The sequence below is a fragment of the Geotrypetes seraphini genome, chromosome 1 (genome assembly GCF_902459505.1).
Source record: "Geotrypetes seraphini chromosome 1, aGeoSer1.1, whole genome shotgun sequence".
In the NCBI taxonomy this organism is placed as follows: domain Eukaryota; kingdom Metazoa; phylum Chordata; class Amphibia; order Gymnophiona; family Dermophiidae; genus Geotrypetes; species Geotrypetes seraphini.
In genome coordinates this window covers 372,743,028-372,755,796 of record NC_047084.1, presented here as the reverse complement: position 1 = coordinate 372,755,796, position 12,769 = coordinate 372,743,028, and the positions used below count along the sequence as shown (strand labels likewise).

The window sequence follows — 12,769 nt, the reverse complement described above, 5'->3', positions numbered from 1 at the left end:
CTCAGCCATCTATTTTCCAAGCTAAAGAACCTTAACCATTTTAGCCTTTTTTCATACGAGAGGAGTTCCATCCCCTTTACCATCTTGGTCGCTCTTCTTTGAACCTTTTCTAGCACCACTATATCTTTCTTGAGATAAGGAGACCAGAACTGAACGCAATACTCCAGATGAGGTTGCAGCATGGAGCGATACAGGGCCATTATATTCTCATTGCAGGAGCTGTCCTTTTGGGCGGGGGGGGAGGGGGGAGGAAGGAGTGAGCACACAGAATTTGATTGCTCTGAGCCTCTCAATCCACTTAGCCCATTTTGAACAACTTTATCCAAATTTTGATAAACTTAAAACTTGAAATGAGAGAAAGAAGCTTGGTCTCTTATTTATTTATTTTATCCCTTTCAGTTATTAGTGCTGCAATACATCTGAATCTCTTAAACATCATCCTACTCTTTCTTTCCTCTAAAATTAACATCAAAAGCCTGGTGCTGAATTCCTGGTCCTTTTTAGCTGTGTCTGTGCATGCACGCATCTATTTAGCAGAGATGGCATTGATTAAATGGTGGCCACAGGGAGAATTGATATGTCTTATGTGTTTTTCCCACCTGGTGAATTATAATTACTACATATACTTGAATATAAATCCTTTTGAATATAAACTGTTAACCTTCCCCCCCCCCCAAAAAAAAAAGGGGGAAAATATTGACTTGCGAGTCTTCTCTGATGCCGACCCAATTCACTAACCTCCTGGCCGATCCACCTCCCACCTGATTCGATCTGCCCATACAAATAAGTAGGAATGCAGCGATTCACTAAACAGAAGAGGGAACACCGATTGGGCTGGCTGATCCAAAAAGAAGTGACTGCTGAGGACCAGTTGTTCACGTCCTTGCCGACTGTCCTGCTCTCTGCTGCCCTGTCCCTGCCGACTCTCCTGCTCTCTGCCGCCCTGTCCCTGCAGTTCGAGCCCGTGGTTTTAACCCACGTGTTCTGCATATCTGGCTAGTGTGTTCTGTTCCATCTGGCTGTAGCGTGTTCTGTTCCATCTGGCTGTAGCGTGTTCTGTAATCCCCCCCCCTTTGTTTTGCCCTCACTTGTGCAGTATGTGCATGCATCTGGATCGCTCTGCAGCAATCCATGCGGTCGGTGTGGGGCATGCCTCCGATCAAATAATTTGCATGAGGACTGTTTAGTGAATCAGTTGCCCGGCAAGACTCGGCCACGGATTGGATCAGAAAGGTGAGTTTAGTGAATCTAGGCATTAATTCATCCATTGCTCCAGGTACCACAGTTAGATTGTGAGCCTACAGGGACAGATAGAGAAAATACTTAAGAGTACCTGACTACTATTCAATGTATTGTAACCACTTTGGATAATTCTCTTCATGAAAAGATGGTAAATAAACATAGCAACCACTGTGGGAGCTCACATCAACCATTTTGAGTAGTGAGACTGCACGGGGCAGGAGCATAGGAGGATTGCTTGTGCCCTGGCTCACCCCTGGACCAACAGTGCTTAAGGTGTGCCCACGAAGAGGGCTGCAATGGATCTGAGAGGGTGAAGATTGATATAAACCGTAGACCCCCCCATTTTTGGCCCATTTTTTGTCCCCAAAATCTAGGTTTATATTCAAGTATATACAGTGGTTAAAGTCTGAGCTATGATCTCTCTGATGTTTGACATCCATTTCCTGCATGCTTTTTTTTATTATCCTTGGCCTGAATTATTTTCAGAGATGTTTTGTATTCTAAAATACAAGAGCAGCACAGATATGATGTCTTAAAAAACATGCGGCTAAAGAGTTTTCAGCTTTTACATTTATTCTGAATGCTTTCAATTTTATGAGTAGTTTATGATTTTTAATTGTTTATTAAGGGGATATTTATCAAAAAGCTATCTGTAGGTGTCTTTCTCTGCCATCATTTACTTACCAACCAGTTTCCACAAACAAAAACCCCAAAGCAATCTCTGGCAGCAGACCATTTCCCCGGCAGGATATAACGTACAAGTCAATGATCTAGCCAGGGTATTGTCTGATATTCGACATGCTAGAAACTGTAAATTTGAGACAAAACAGTTATCTAGGAAATCTTTTTGAAGGACTGCCAGCTCCCGTCCCCGCTTCCCTTCCCTATAAAGTGCAATTACTTTATAACCTTGTAACTCCTTAATCTGTGGGTCTGCTTCTGAAGTCAGCCATGTTTCTGTCTGAAATAGATGACTTGGCTGGTTACTCTCAATTCAGTCTCATAGTGGGCTGTCCTTAGGGCCAATTGATTTTATATTTACGTTGGCACAGATGATAGGAAAATAAGAGGCAGTTTGCTCCCTTACAAAAGGACAGTTTCAGATTTGGAGACTGCTTTCTGTGTGACACCCACTGTCTGCCATCGGCTTGTGAGAAGAAGCAGACTTCCACCACCAAATAACATCAATGCCATGAGACACCCCAGAGCAGTCTTACCAGACAATGGGGTCAATATTCCAGCAATGATTGGGCAATCAATATCCAGAGTAAAAAACTGGGATATTTTGAAAACCAAAGCCACTTCCCAATCCCTTAAAATAAGCATAAACATCAAAACCACATACACCCAATCCATGATTTGTAAACCCTATATTGTAACACTGTGATAACCCAATCTATGATATGTAAGCCCTATATTGTAACACTGTGAATGAAAAGTGAAATCCATTCTGAGCTTTTTGGGGAGGATGGGATATAAATAAATAAAATCAAGCACAGCATATGTGAAGGGACATGCGACGGGGCGGGGTGTGCCCCTTTGGCACACCCCTTCAGCATAGTGCCTGAGATGTAGTGCCTCAGGATGTGGCACCACCTACATGGCAGTAACTGACATAATCAAAAGTATGGGTGTGTCAGGCCTCTCGCTGGAATAGCAAACAAGAGCAGAACGTTTCCAAACATCCACCCTGGAACAAAGCGTAGATAGTAGTCCTGAGTAGTATCCAGAGATTGTAACAACCAGTGACTTCTAGAGAGATGAAATGGGGAAGGTCATGAATGAAGGGGGGGAGCATGGAAAACAAATTTGACTCGGGGGAGCCAATATACTGTGAATCTAGCCCTACCTGCTCTGATTTTACTCAAGTCTGCATGTCCGTCCATCCCGTCCCCCCCCCCTTTTTTTTTTTTTTTCCAAAACCAGTTGCTAGGAGAAATTTATGGCTGGGTTGTGATGTGAATGTATTCTCTCCCACTTGTAAATATTACTGCTATTGATTCTGAGCAAGCTCATCCTGCAGGAAACCTGGTTTGATTTTTACTTCTAGAAGCGATGTGGCTGTGTATGTGTGAAGTCCATGCTGTTTTGTCCTCTTTATGGCTGGTTATATAGATAAAAGCAGTAAACCAAATTTATGGCAGACATGTTCAGGGTGTTTGGGATTTGTTTAATGGATTAGGAGGATGGAGAAGGTGGCAGTTAAAAATGAGCATAGAGGACTTACAGCATCCTCTTCTGAACCTTAGATTTTGAAGCTTATCATAGAAATAATAATAATAATAATAACTTTATTTTTGTATACCGCCATACCCCAAATAGAACTGACTGAGCAGTTGAACTGCCTTGTTTTCCGTGTTCTGCATGTGGGGAGAATCCAAGCAGGAGTTGATAGGTGCTGAAATCCAGCTGGAGCATATTATCCTCTGTAACATGCAGGTTTCCAAGTGACATTGATGGGTGCTAGAATAGATGTGTGTCTGTCTTTCTTTCTTTCTCTCTCCTTGGCCACTTTCTGTCTGTCTGTTTGTCTTTCTTTCTGTCTCTTTCCTCGGCTGTCCACTAGCACCCCTTCCTTGCTCTCCCTGTCCAGCAGCAGCCCTTCTCCCTTCCTTTTACCTCCCCGTGTCCAGCAGCACCCCTAACCTGCTCCCCCTGTCCAGCAGCAGCCCTTCTCCCTTCCTTTAACCTCCCCACTGTCCAGTAGCACCCCTTCCCTGCTCCCCCTGTCCAGGAGCAGCCCTTCTCCCTTCCTTTTACCTCCCCCCCCCCGTCCAGCAGCACCTCTTCCCTGCTCCCCCTGTCCAGCAAGTAGGTCTTCTACCTTCCTTTTACCCCCCCCCCCATCCAGCAGCACGTCTTACCTGATCCCCCTGTCCAGCAGTAGTCCTTCTCCTTTCCCTGCTCCCTCTGTCCAGCATCCGCTAGCCCGGGCAGCCTTGGGGCTTTTGCTAGGCAGGCTCACCTCACATTGTCGAAGTGGGACAGCCTAGCAAATGCCCCGCGGCTGCTGCACTTGCTGGTCGGGGGGTGAGTAGAGGCATCCCGGCAGCGCAGGAGTCAAACCGCCGCTGAAATCACTGTCGCAAGCCACCCCACACGCCAGAAATGGAATTTGGCACAGAGGGACACAGCACGGTGGCAGGGATCACAAAACCCTAAGTGCATCGACAAGTTTCCGGCAGAACTTTCACTCGACCCTCAGTTCCCACCTGGTCTTCAAGACTTCTTCCTGGCTGCGGTAGTTTTTTTCCGTTGTATTCTTTTTCTGTCTAGAAATACTCCCAATATCCAAGGCTTAAAAAGAATTAAATTATAATAGTAACAAATCACTTAAATCTCTATTAGGCCTGCATTTCAGGTACCCTCTTCCATCTGTTAAGGCTCGTTATTTTTCCCTCGTTACTGATCCTATTTTATGACCCTGCTAAGGACCTGGTTGAACTTGATGAAAATCTGGGTGAGCCTGCTGAGCAGTTGATTGATAACAGGCATGCTCTGCTGATGACGAATAAGCTGTGTGTAGTCTCCTCCACATCACCACCAAAAAGTACTTTGCCTGAATACGGAAAAGGCACTAGGCAATCTTGGACACTGATATCAAAGTCAGAGATGCGGAGCCAGGAGAAAGGTCAGTTGGAGGTCTGAAGAAACTGGCAGCAGAGAATTCAGGCTCAGGGAAAGCGTATCATGAGGTATGAGTCCAAGTGAGGAACCTCAGAGAACGTCCTGTAGAAGACTGGCAAAGGAGCTGTGGTGAGTTACGCAGCGGAAGAAGAAGTGATCCAAACTAAAAAGGCTGTACATCCATATATGCAAACAGTAGATTCCTCTTGTAGTGTTCCAATTGACGAAGCAGAACTTTGGTGAAACTGGAGCTAAAGGCAAGTGTGCACAGCGGAGAAGAAATCTCATTGAAAGTGTAGTGGGATAGGTATGTGGATTGCAGAGGTAGGACAATCTAGTTCTGATGCTCTGGTCCAAGACACTGAAATTCCCACTTGAGGCCAGTGATACAGCTGGCCTGGTTACAACAAATGCAGTTGACGTATGGACTGCATCGTCTTACTCAATGCTGATGATACCTGGCATAAGCTGAAATGACAGAGTAGATGTGTAGATGGAAAACTTGCCATGACAAGCCACATATGTCCATTAATAGACAAGAGGTGGTGAAGATTGACATTAGAATGCCCATGGTACTGTCTGAAAGAAGGACTGTGAGGCATCAAATAGGAACAGTACCGAAAATCATCTTCTGGAAAAGCAGTACCTATAGAGTACTCCGTTATTTAGTTCTGCTACATCGATGTTGAGAGAAATGACAGTATCGAGAAATAATCACCAGCACCAATTATCGATGAATCTCACCATGACAGAGAGAGTGAGATCCAGTACCATAAGGCCTCAATAAGCTATATTTAAGCTGGGCTTGTACCAATGTAGATGGGAAGGACATCAATGCCAATTAGCATTGCAGCTTCATGGCCACTCCTCCATAGTACAGCTCTGGTCGTACATGCTGGAGTAGATGCACCAATACTCCAGTGCTATAAAGCTGGTACATAAGCTGCAGCAGGGTGTTGAAGCATTGGTAACCCCAAGGAAGAAGCACACTTCAGAGATGACAGCCTGCATCGAAGAATGATGGAATCGGTATAAGGCATGCATTGAGTGACTCGATGCTATGGATGCCTGCAATGCTTGTCGAGGCTTCTCATGTTGAGTATGAAAATGATGCTTGAGAACGATGTTGATGCCGATGTCCACTGGTACTGACATAAAATAGGATCAGTAACAGAAAGTTACTCCAGAAGGCATTAACCCTATCTAAGTGCTTACTGCCATGGGTACAAACCCAACTTGTGGCTTCAACTACTTTTTTACCCTCTTAGTTGCAAGGTTGTTCCTCACACTTGACTAACCATCATCATTCTTCCACCTTTTTGGTGGCCCTAGCAAATTTGTTTTCACTACCTATATAATCCCTCACCAGTTGCATCTAGATTCCTGGTCACTCTCTTCGTAGTTGCCCTCCTACTATTCCTGTTTAACTAAGGAGAGGTTCTATGTTATCCTGCTTAGTGCTCATGGCTTTGTCCAGCAATCTCACTCCATATCTCAGTAGAACCTGAGATTGGATTTTTTGATTCATTCTTCAACTCACTGCTATCAGTTCCTCAAATAATTCTTTAGCAATAATCCTCTCCCTGCGCACCCATACATTTCTACAATAATGGACACATTCAGGGATTCCAACCTTCTGATCAAACCTTCTCCAGCAGGGTGTGCTCTCCAACTGGTCTCGTCTTCGCTGAGCTTTTTCCCAATTAGATATCTCTACTGGATTACAGTATTTGCCTTTTACTCTTATTGAACACACTTTTGTACCAATTATTAGTTCTCCAGTTTCCTTCTCCTTCCATTACTTTCATATTTGATGGTGTGTCCAAGTTCATTCAGTTGTACTGCACCATTTATTATTTATTTAGAGGCCAACTCTCCCTCTATCCCTTTCAGTTTCAGGGAGTCCCATTTGTGAGAATATGCTACCTGCTTCTTCTGGGATAAAGCACATTTTCTGTAACAGGTGTTATCCAGGGACTGCAGGCAGATATTCTCACAACCAGCCCACTTCCCCTGTTTGACTTCTTCAGTTGGGCATAGAACTGATGACCTTGTGAGCCAGCATTAGGCAGGAAGTCACTCGCGCATGCGAGGTGCAGGCAGTCAAAAAGTTTTGTTAAAGCTTAAAGTGACATTACACTTTTCACTGTCTGTACCGGACTCCATGGATGACATCACCCATATATGAGACTATCTGCCTCTGTCTCTGGATAACACCTTTTACAGGTAAGTAACTGTGCTTTTAGAACAAATGGTGCTATGGATCCCTGTTTCCTGGGAGTTAATGATTACTGTCTTGGCAGCACACCCAGTTCCTACCAGATCCAGGACTTGAACTCCGGTTCCAGGAGAAGACTCTCTTCTGCAGAGGTTTTTAGGGTTGTTTTTTTGTGTGTGTGGCAAACCCACACACTCTCTTTCCCAAATAGAGTAGATGGCTTATCTTATTATCAATTGAGCCATCTTCTCATATAAATATTCAATGTGTCATAAATCACCAGTCATGAAGTACAACCAAACAAAAAATAGCATTAAATTTAACAACTGTGACCAGTTCTCCTGCTAATGCTGTTAAGGATCTTCAGATTGCCACCCAAGTAGCATAACTCACCGTGGTGCAAATCCTCATCAATCCCAGCCTAGCTGTTCTTAGTGTACTTATAATTCTTAGTGTTCTTAGTATTTCAATCTTAATATTATATACAGTATTCCCCCGCGAATTCACGGTTCACGAATCGCGGACTCGCTCATTTGCGATCTACTCCGACTGCCTTTTCCTGTAGTAAAGTCAGGCTACACCAATCAGGAGCTGCATGTCAAAGCAGCTCCTGATTGGTGTAGCCCAACTTTACTACAGGAAGAGGCGGTCGGAGCAAACCACGAGTGATTTTCTTCACCCGCCAGCGGTCCAGCTGCCCTCTCCTGCCTCCCCTGCCTTTTGACAGGCGAATAAACGCATTTGTGGTTTTTCAAAATTCACAGTGGTTCCTGGAACGGAACCTCTGCGAATTTCGGGGGGAGTACTGTATTGATATTGTGCAGATTCAGAATAATCATACTGACAAAACATTCTGCTGAGTTTTGTTTTTCAAGTTTCCAATATGCTTTGTTCTTTCAGAGCCATGAACTTCAGGAATTTCACTTTCATCCAGCGGAATGAAGAGTTTTCCCGGGGGAAGGGGCTGGATGTGGGAGCTCGAGCATGGAAGGGAAGCAATGTGGTCCTCTTTTTCTGTGATGTGGACATCTATTTTACCTCAGAGTTCCTCAACTCCTGCAGATTGAACACACAGCCAGGTACATTAACTGCTAACATAGGAAGCTATCTTTAGATTTGATCTGGGGCCTGCAAGCACATATTCAAAAAGAAATCTTGCTTGGCAGTTTCTCTTTCAGAAGCCCAATCAACAAAATAGGAAGGAGAAGGCGGTAGTGGCTTCATGGTATTCATAACGTGACCATTTATTTTTTTCATCAAAACAGGAAATCTATTAATTGTCAGTCCGGCCCCCAATCCCGCCCTAGCCCTGCCCCAATCCCCCCTAGCCCCGCCACCCAATCCCGCCCCCAATTTCTTCCATTCATTTTTCATGTACACATAATATCTTATTAATTCATAATGGTAATCATAAAATTAAAAAAAAACACAAAGCACAATACGCAGAGAAAATGTTAATTATCATTTATATTTATGGCTTTTTCAAAGATGTCAAGGAAGATGACTTTAAAATATGCAATGTCACCTCAGTAACTAGAAAAATAGACAAATATAGTGCAAAATATAGACAGCAGATATAAATTCTCAAAACTGACATATTTTGATCACTAAATTGAAAATAAAATCATTTTTCCTAACTTTGCTGTCTGGTGATTTTATGAGTCTCTGGTTGCATTTCCTTCTGACTGTGTATCCTTTCTTTTATTTCTTTCTTTCTGCACTCAGGCCAAACAATTGTCCCTTTCTATTCCCTCCCTCCTTCATTCCTATGTCCTTAGTGCCCCCAGTGCTCCTTCTTATGTCCTTAGTGCCTCTTCCCATGTCCTTAGTGTCCCCAGTGCCTCCTTCTAATGTCCTTAGTGCCCCATCCCATGTCCTTAGTGCCCCCATTGCCTCCTTCCTATATACTTAGTGCCCTCAGTGTCTCCTTCCTATGTCCCCCCCACTGCCTTCCAGCCTTTGTCCCACCCCCTCCCCCAAAGCCAGCCTGCCTGCTTACCTCCCTCCCTCCCATGCCAAAACCAGCCTGCCTGCCTGCCTACCTCTCTACCTGCTACGCCAAAGCCAGCCTTCCTCCAGTGCCCGATTCTACCCCCCTCTCGGGTCTGCCGCTGCTGCTTGCCAGCCTCTCTCCTTACCTCACTCCAGCGCCAATTTAACCCCTCCACCCCGGTCCGCTGCTTTTGCTGCTTGCCGCCCAGAAGCCTTCTTCCCGACATCAATTCTGACGTCGGAGAGGAAGTTCCGGGCCAGCCAATCGCTGCCTGGCTGTCCCAGAACTTTCTCTCTGACGTCAGAATTGACATCGGAAAGAAGGCTTCTGGGCAGCAAGCAGCAGTGGCGGCAGACCAGGGGGGAGGGGTTGAATCGGCGCTGGAGAGAGATAAGAGAGGCTGTCAAGCAGCAGCAACTGTGGACCCGGGAGGGGAGTTAAATTGGGTGCTGGAGGGAGGCTGGCTTTGGCACGGCAGGGAGGGAGGGAGGGGAAGCGATTGCCTATCCCGTTGGCCCCGCGCACAGCTTGGAGACGCTGTCCCTGAAAACGGGACATTTCGGTGTCCCGAAGCTATGTGCAGGAACAATGGGACGGGGGATCTAAAAATGAGACGGTCCCTTTCAAAATGGGACACATGGTCACCTTAGGTATCCCTGCACTTTTCTACCTGCTATTAAGAAAGTGCAAGCATAGATGTGGACAGTTTAGGTTTACACATGTTCCCATATGAATCTTCCCTCCTCTGTCTATCCCCACTCCCATGACTTTTTGATTAAAGGACCTGCCCTGTAAGTGTGCATTCTTTTACCCATAGTGAGAGGCTTTTACAATAGATTATCTTTAAAAATGGTCTTTTCCATTTATTAATCTCCTGTTAAAAAAAAAGAAAAAGAAATTCTATCCAAAACTAATGAAGCCTAGTTTCCAGTAGTATAAATTCTGTCCAAGCAGGCCCTGCAGAGAATGTGTATGTTGATGCTGGGGGTGGGGGGGGTGTGCAAAAAAGAAGGGGGTCCCACATGTAGCCACTTCCAGTTCTTCAGAGTTGGATTCACCCCTCCTCTTTTCAATAGGGACCCTTAGTTTGAATTTAGGCCACTTTGGGATGTGCATATGCTTTGATCTGAAACCTGCTCCTTTTACGAAGGTGTGCTACCGGTTTTAGCGCACGCAGAAGATTAGCATGCGCTAGCCGAAAATCTACCGCCTGCTTAAAAGGAGGCGTAGCGGCTAGCGCGCGTGAGGGGGGCAATTTAGCACACGCTATTCCGCGCGTTAAGGCCCTAACGCACCTTCGTAAAAGGAGCCCTTAATGTCCCCCACTCCTCTCCTGAAAGTTTGGCATGGTAAAATAGCTCTGCTTGGAAAGTGGCCGCCTTTCATTTCAAAGGTCACTGGCTCAGGGCTGGCTTGTGTATGACAAAAAAAAATGCTGAGTAACTTTAAGTGAGATCTCTATTTGAATGAGTGAGAGATTTTACCAGGAGGATGACAGGGGAGAGCAATGACTGGCAGGAAAAAGGAGGCAATTGTGCTTCTGTTTAAGTCTCTGGTGAGACCTCATTTAGAGTACCGTATTTTCACTCATATACCGCACACCCCTGTAAAACGCGCACACGGGTATAGCGCGCGGGAAACTGTAATTTATGTAAAGAAATTTTTATATACTGCGCACACCCGTATACCGCGCATGCCGCCCCGACTCTCCTGTCACCGCCCGACTCTCCTTTCGCCCGCCCCGACTCTCCTCTGGCCGCCCCGACTCTCCTTTCGCCCGCCCTGACTCTTCTCTCCCCCTTGAAGTCCTGTCCCCACCCTGAAAGCCTGATGCCCCCCCCCGACGTCCGATTCACCCCCCGCAGGACCGCTCGCACCCCCACCCCGAAGGACCGCTCGCACCCGCACCTCCACCCCGAAGGACTGCTCGCACCCCCACAGCCTCCCCCCCCATCATGGAGAAGCTCCTACCGTTGTCCTGCTGCTTCCTCTGCCGGCGGTCCCGGCCCTTCTGTGAGCCCTGCGTCTGCGCTGCTTCCTCTTCCGGTGGTCCCGCCCTTTTTCTGACGTCAGAGAAAGGGTGGGACCGCCGGAAGAGGAAGCGGCGCAGACGCAGGGCTCACAGAAGGGCCGGGACCGCCGGCAGAGGAAGCAGCAGGACAACGGTAGGAGCTTCTCCATGATGGGGGGGGGGGGGAGGCTGTGGGGGTGCGAGCAGTCCTTCGGGGTGGAGGTGCGGGTGCGAGCGGTCCTTCGGGGTGGGGGTGCGAGCGGTCCTGCGGGGGGTGAATCGGACGTCGGGGGGGTAACTATGTTAAAAAAAAGTTGTAAAACGCGCTCACGGGTATAACGCGCATGGTTATGCACGGTTTGTAAAATCGTGTATAATGCGCGCGTTATATGCATGAAAATACGGTACTATATACAATTCTGGAGAGCACACCTTCAAAAAGATATGGACAGGATGGAGTTGATCCAGATGGGGGCTATTAAAATTGTCTTTATCATAAAATGTATGGGAACAGCAAAGATCTCAATATGTATACTTTGGAGGAAAAACAGGAGATATAATAGAGAAATTTAAATATCTATGTGGCTTAAATTCCTAGGAAGGAAATCTTAATTGAAATGAAGCTTTAGAATGAGGGAACATAGGATGAAGATGAAAGGCGACAGACTGAGGAGTGTCCTAAGGAAATAGATCTTCACAGAAAGGGTGGTGAATACATGGAACAGCCTCTCAGTGCAGGGTGGTAGGAACAAAGTCTGTATCTGAATTAAGAAAATTTGGGACAAGTACATAGGATATTTAAGGGAGATGGAACGAATGGCAGACTGGATAGGTCATAAGGTTTTTATCTACCGTACTTTCATTTTTTATGTTATTCTCAGCTATGAGTTTCTGACTATAAAAGATATTTCTGTTACGTCCCTTCCAGATTCCATAAACTAGGTGTTAAATCCCAACCCGGAATCTGGGAGTTGCAGAAATCCACAAACTTTTCTGAGTACATGCTCCATCCCCTTAGCTTAAGAACTAGCAAGCATATCCAATTACAATTTCTGCAAGCAATCTATGCAGAAGTCTTTGCAGTTGCTCTGCTTCTTTCTTTTTTTTTTTTTTTTAATTTGTTTATTGGCAAACAAGATGCATCATACAAAACATAGAGCTAGAACAACAGAGTAGTAGACAAGTTCTGATACTATGAGCAATCAGATATAGACGAAACCATAACTGGTACCATCTAATCCTATAGCAACTTGTACCGCAATGGTCATAAAATTAAAGCCTGACAGAAGCATCTTGTATACCATGAATTTTTTCCATTTCTTAACAAATACAAAAAAGAAAAAGGCTAACACCCCAACCCCACCCCTCGTCACCCTCCCGTCTCACCCCCATGCCACAGTGCTCCCGAATGCAGTGGCATACCTAGCATATGTGACACCAGGGGCCCATCATTTTTGACACCCTCCCCATCTGTATGAAAAACATGATTTTTAATAACAATCCAAACGTCACACAAGAGTATACCTAGGAAAAGGAAGCATCTTACATACTGCAGTGAGCAGTACATCAATAAACCCATTGTAAAACTAAACAAGCCAGACTAGTACAGATCAATCCTACACAGTCAATCCTAACAGAAAACCATGTCTTTCGAACACACAGAACACAGAAAACACCT

General features: G+C 45.5%; 1 protein-coding gene across 6 annotated transcripts in view; it reads left to right on the top strand.

Moving 5' to 3' along the window:
- Positions 1–12,769, top strand: part of CSGALNACT1 (chondroitin sulfate N-acetylgalactosaminyltransferase 1) — a 306,262-nt gene that overhangs the window by 233,517 nt on the left and 59,976 nt on the right. For all 6 annotated transcript variants that reach the window (XR_004536554.1, XM_033915299.1, XM_033915282.1 and 3 more), the window contains one exon: positions 7,988–8,166. Coding sequence is in view for 5 of the 6 variants with exons in the window: in XM_033915299.1 (XP_033771190.1) it covers positions 7,988–8,166 (179 nt within the window). In the remaining variant the exon portion in view is untranslated. The remainder of the gene's footprint in view (positions 1–7,987; positions 8,167–12,769) is intronic.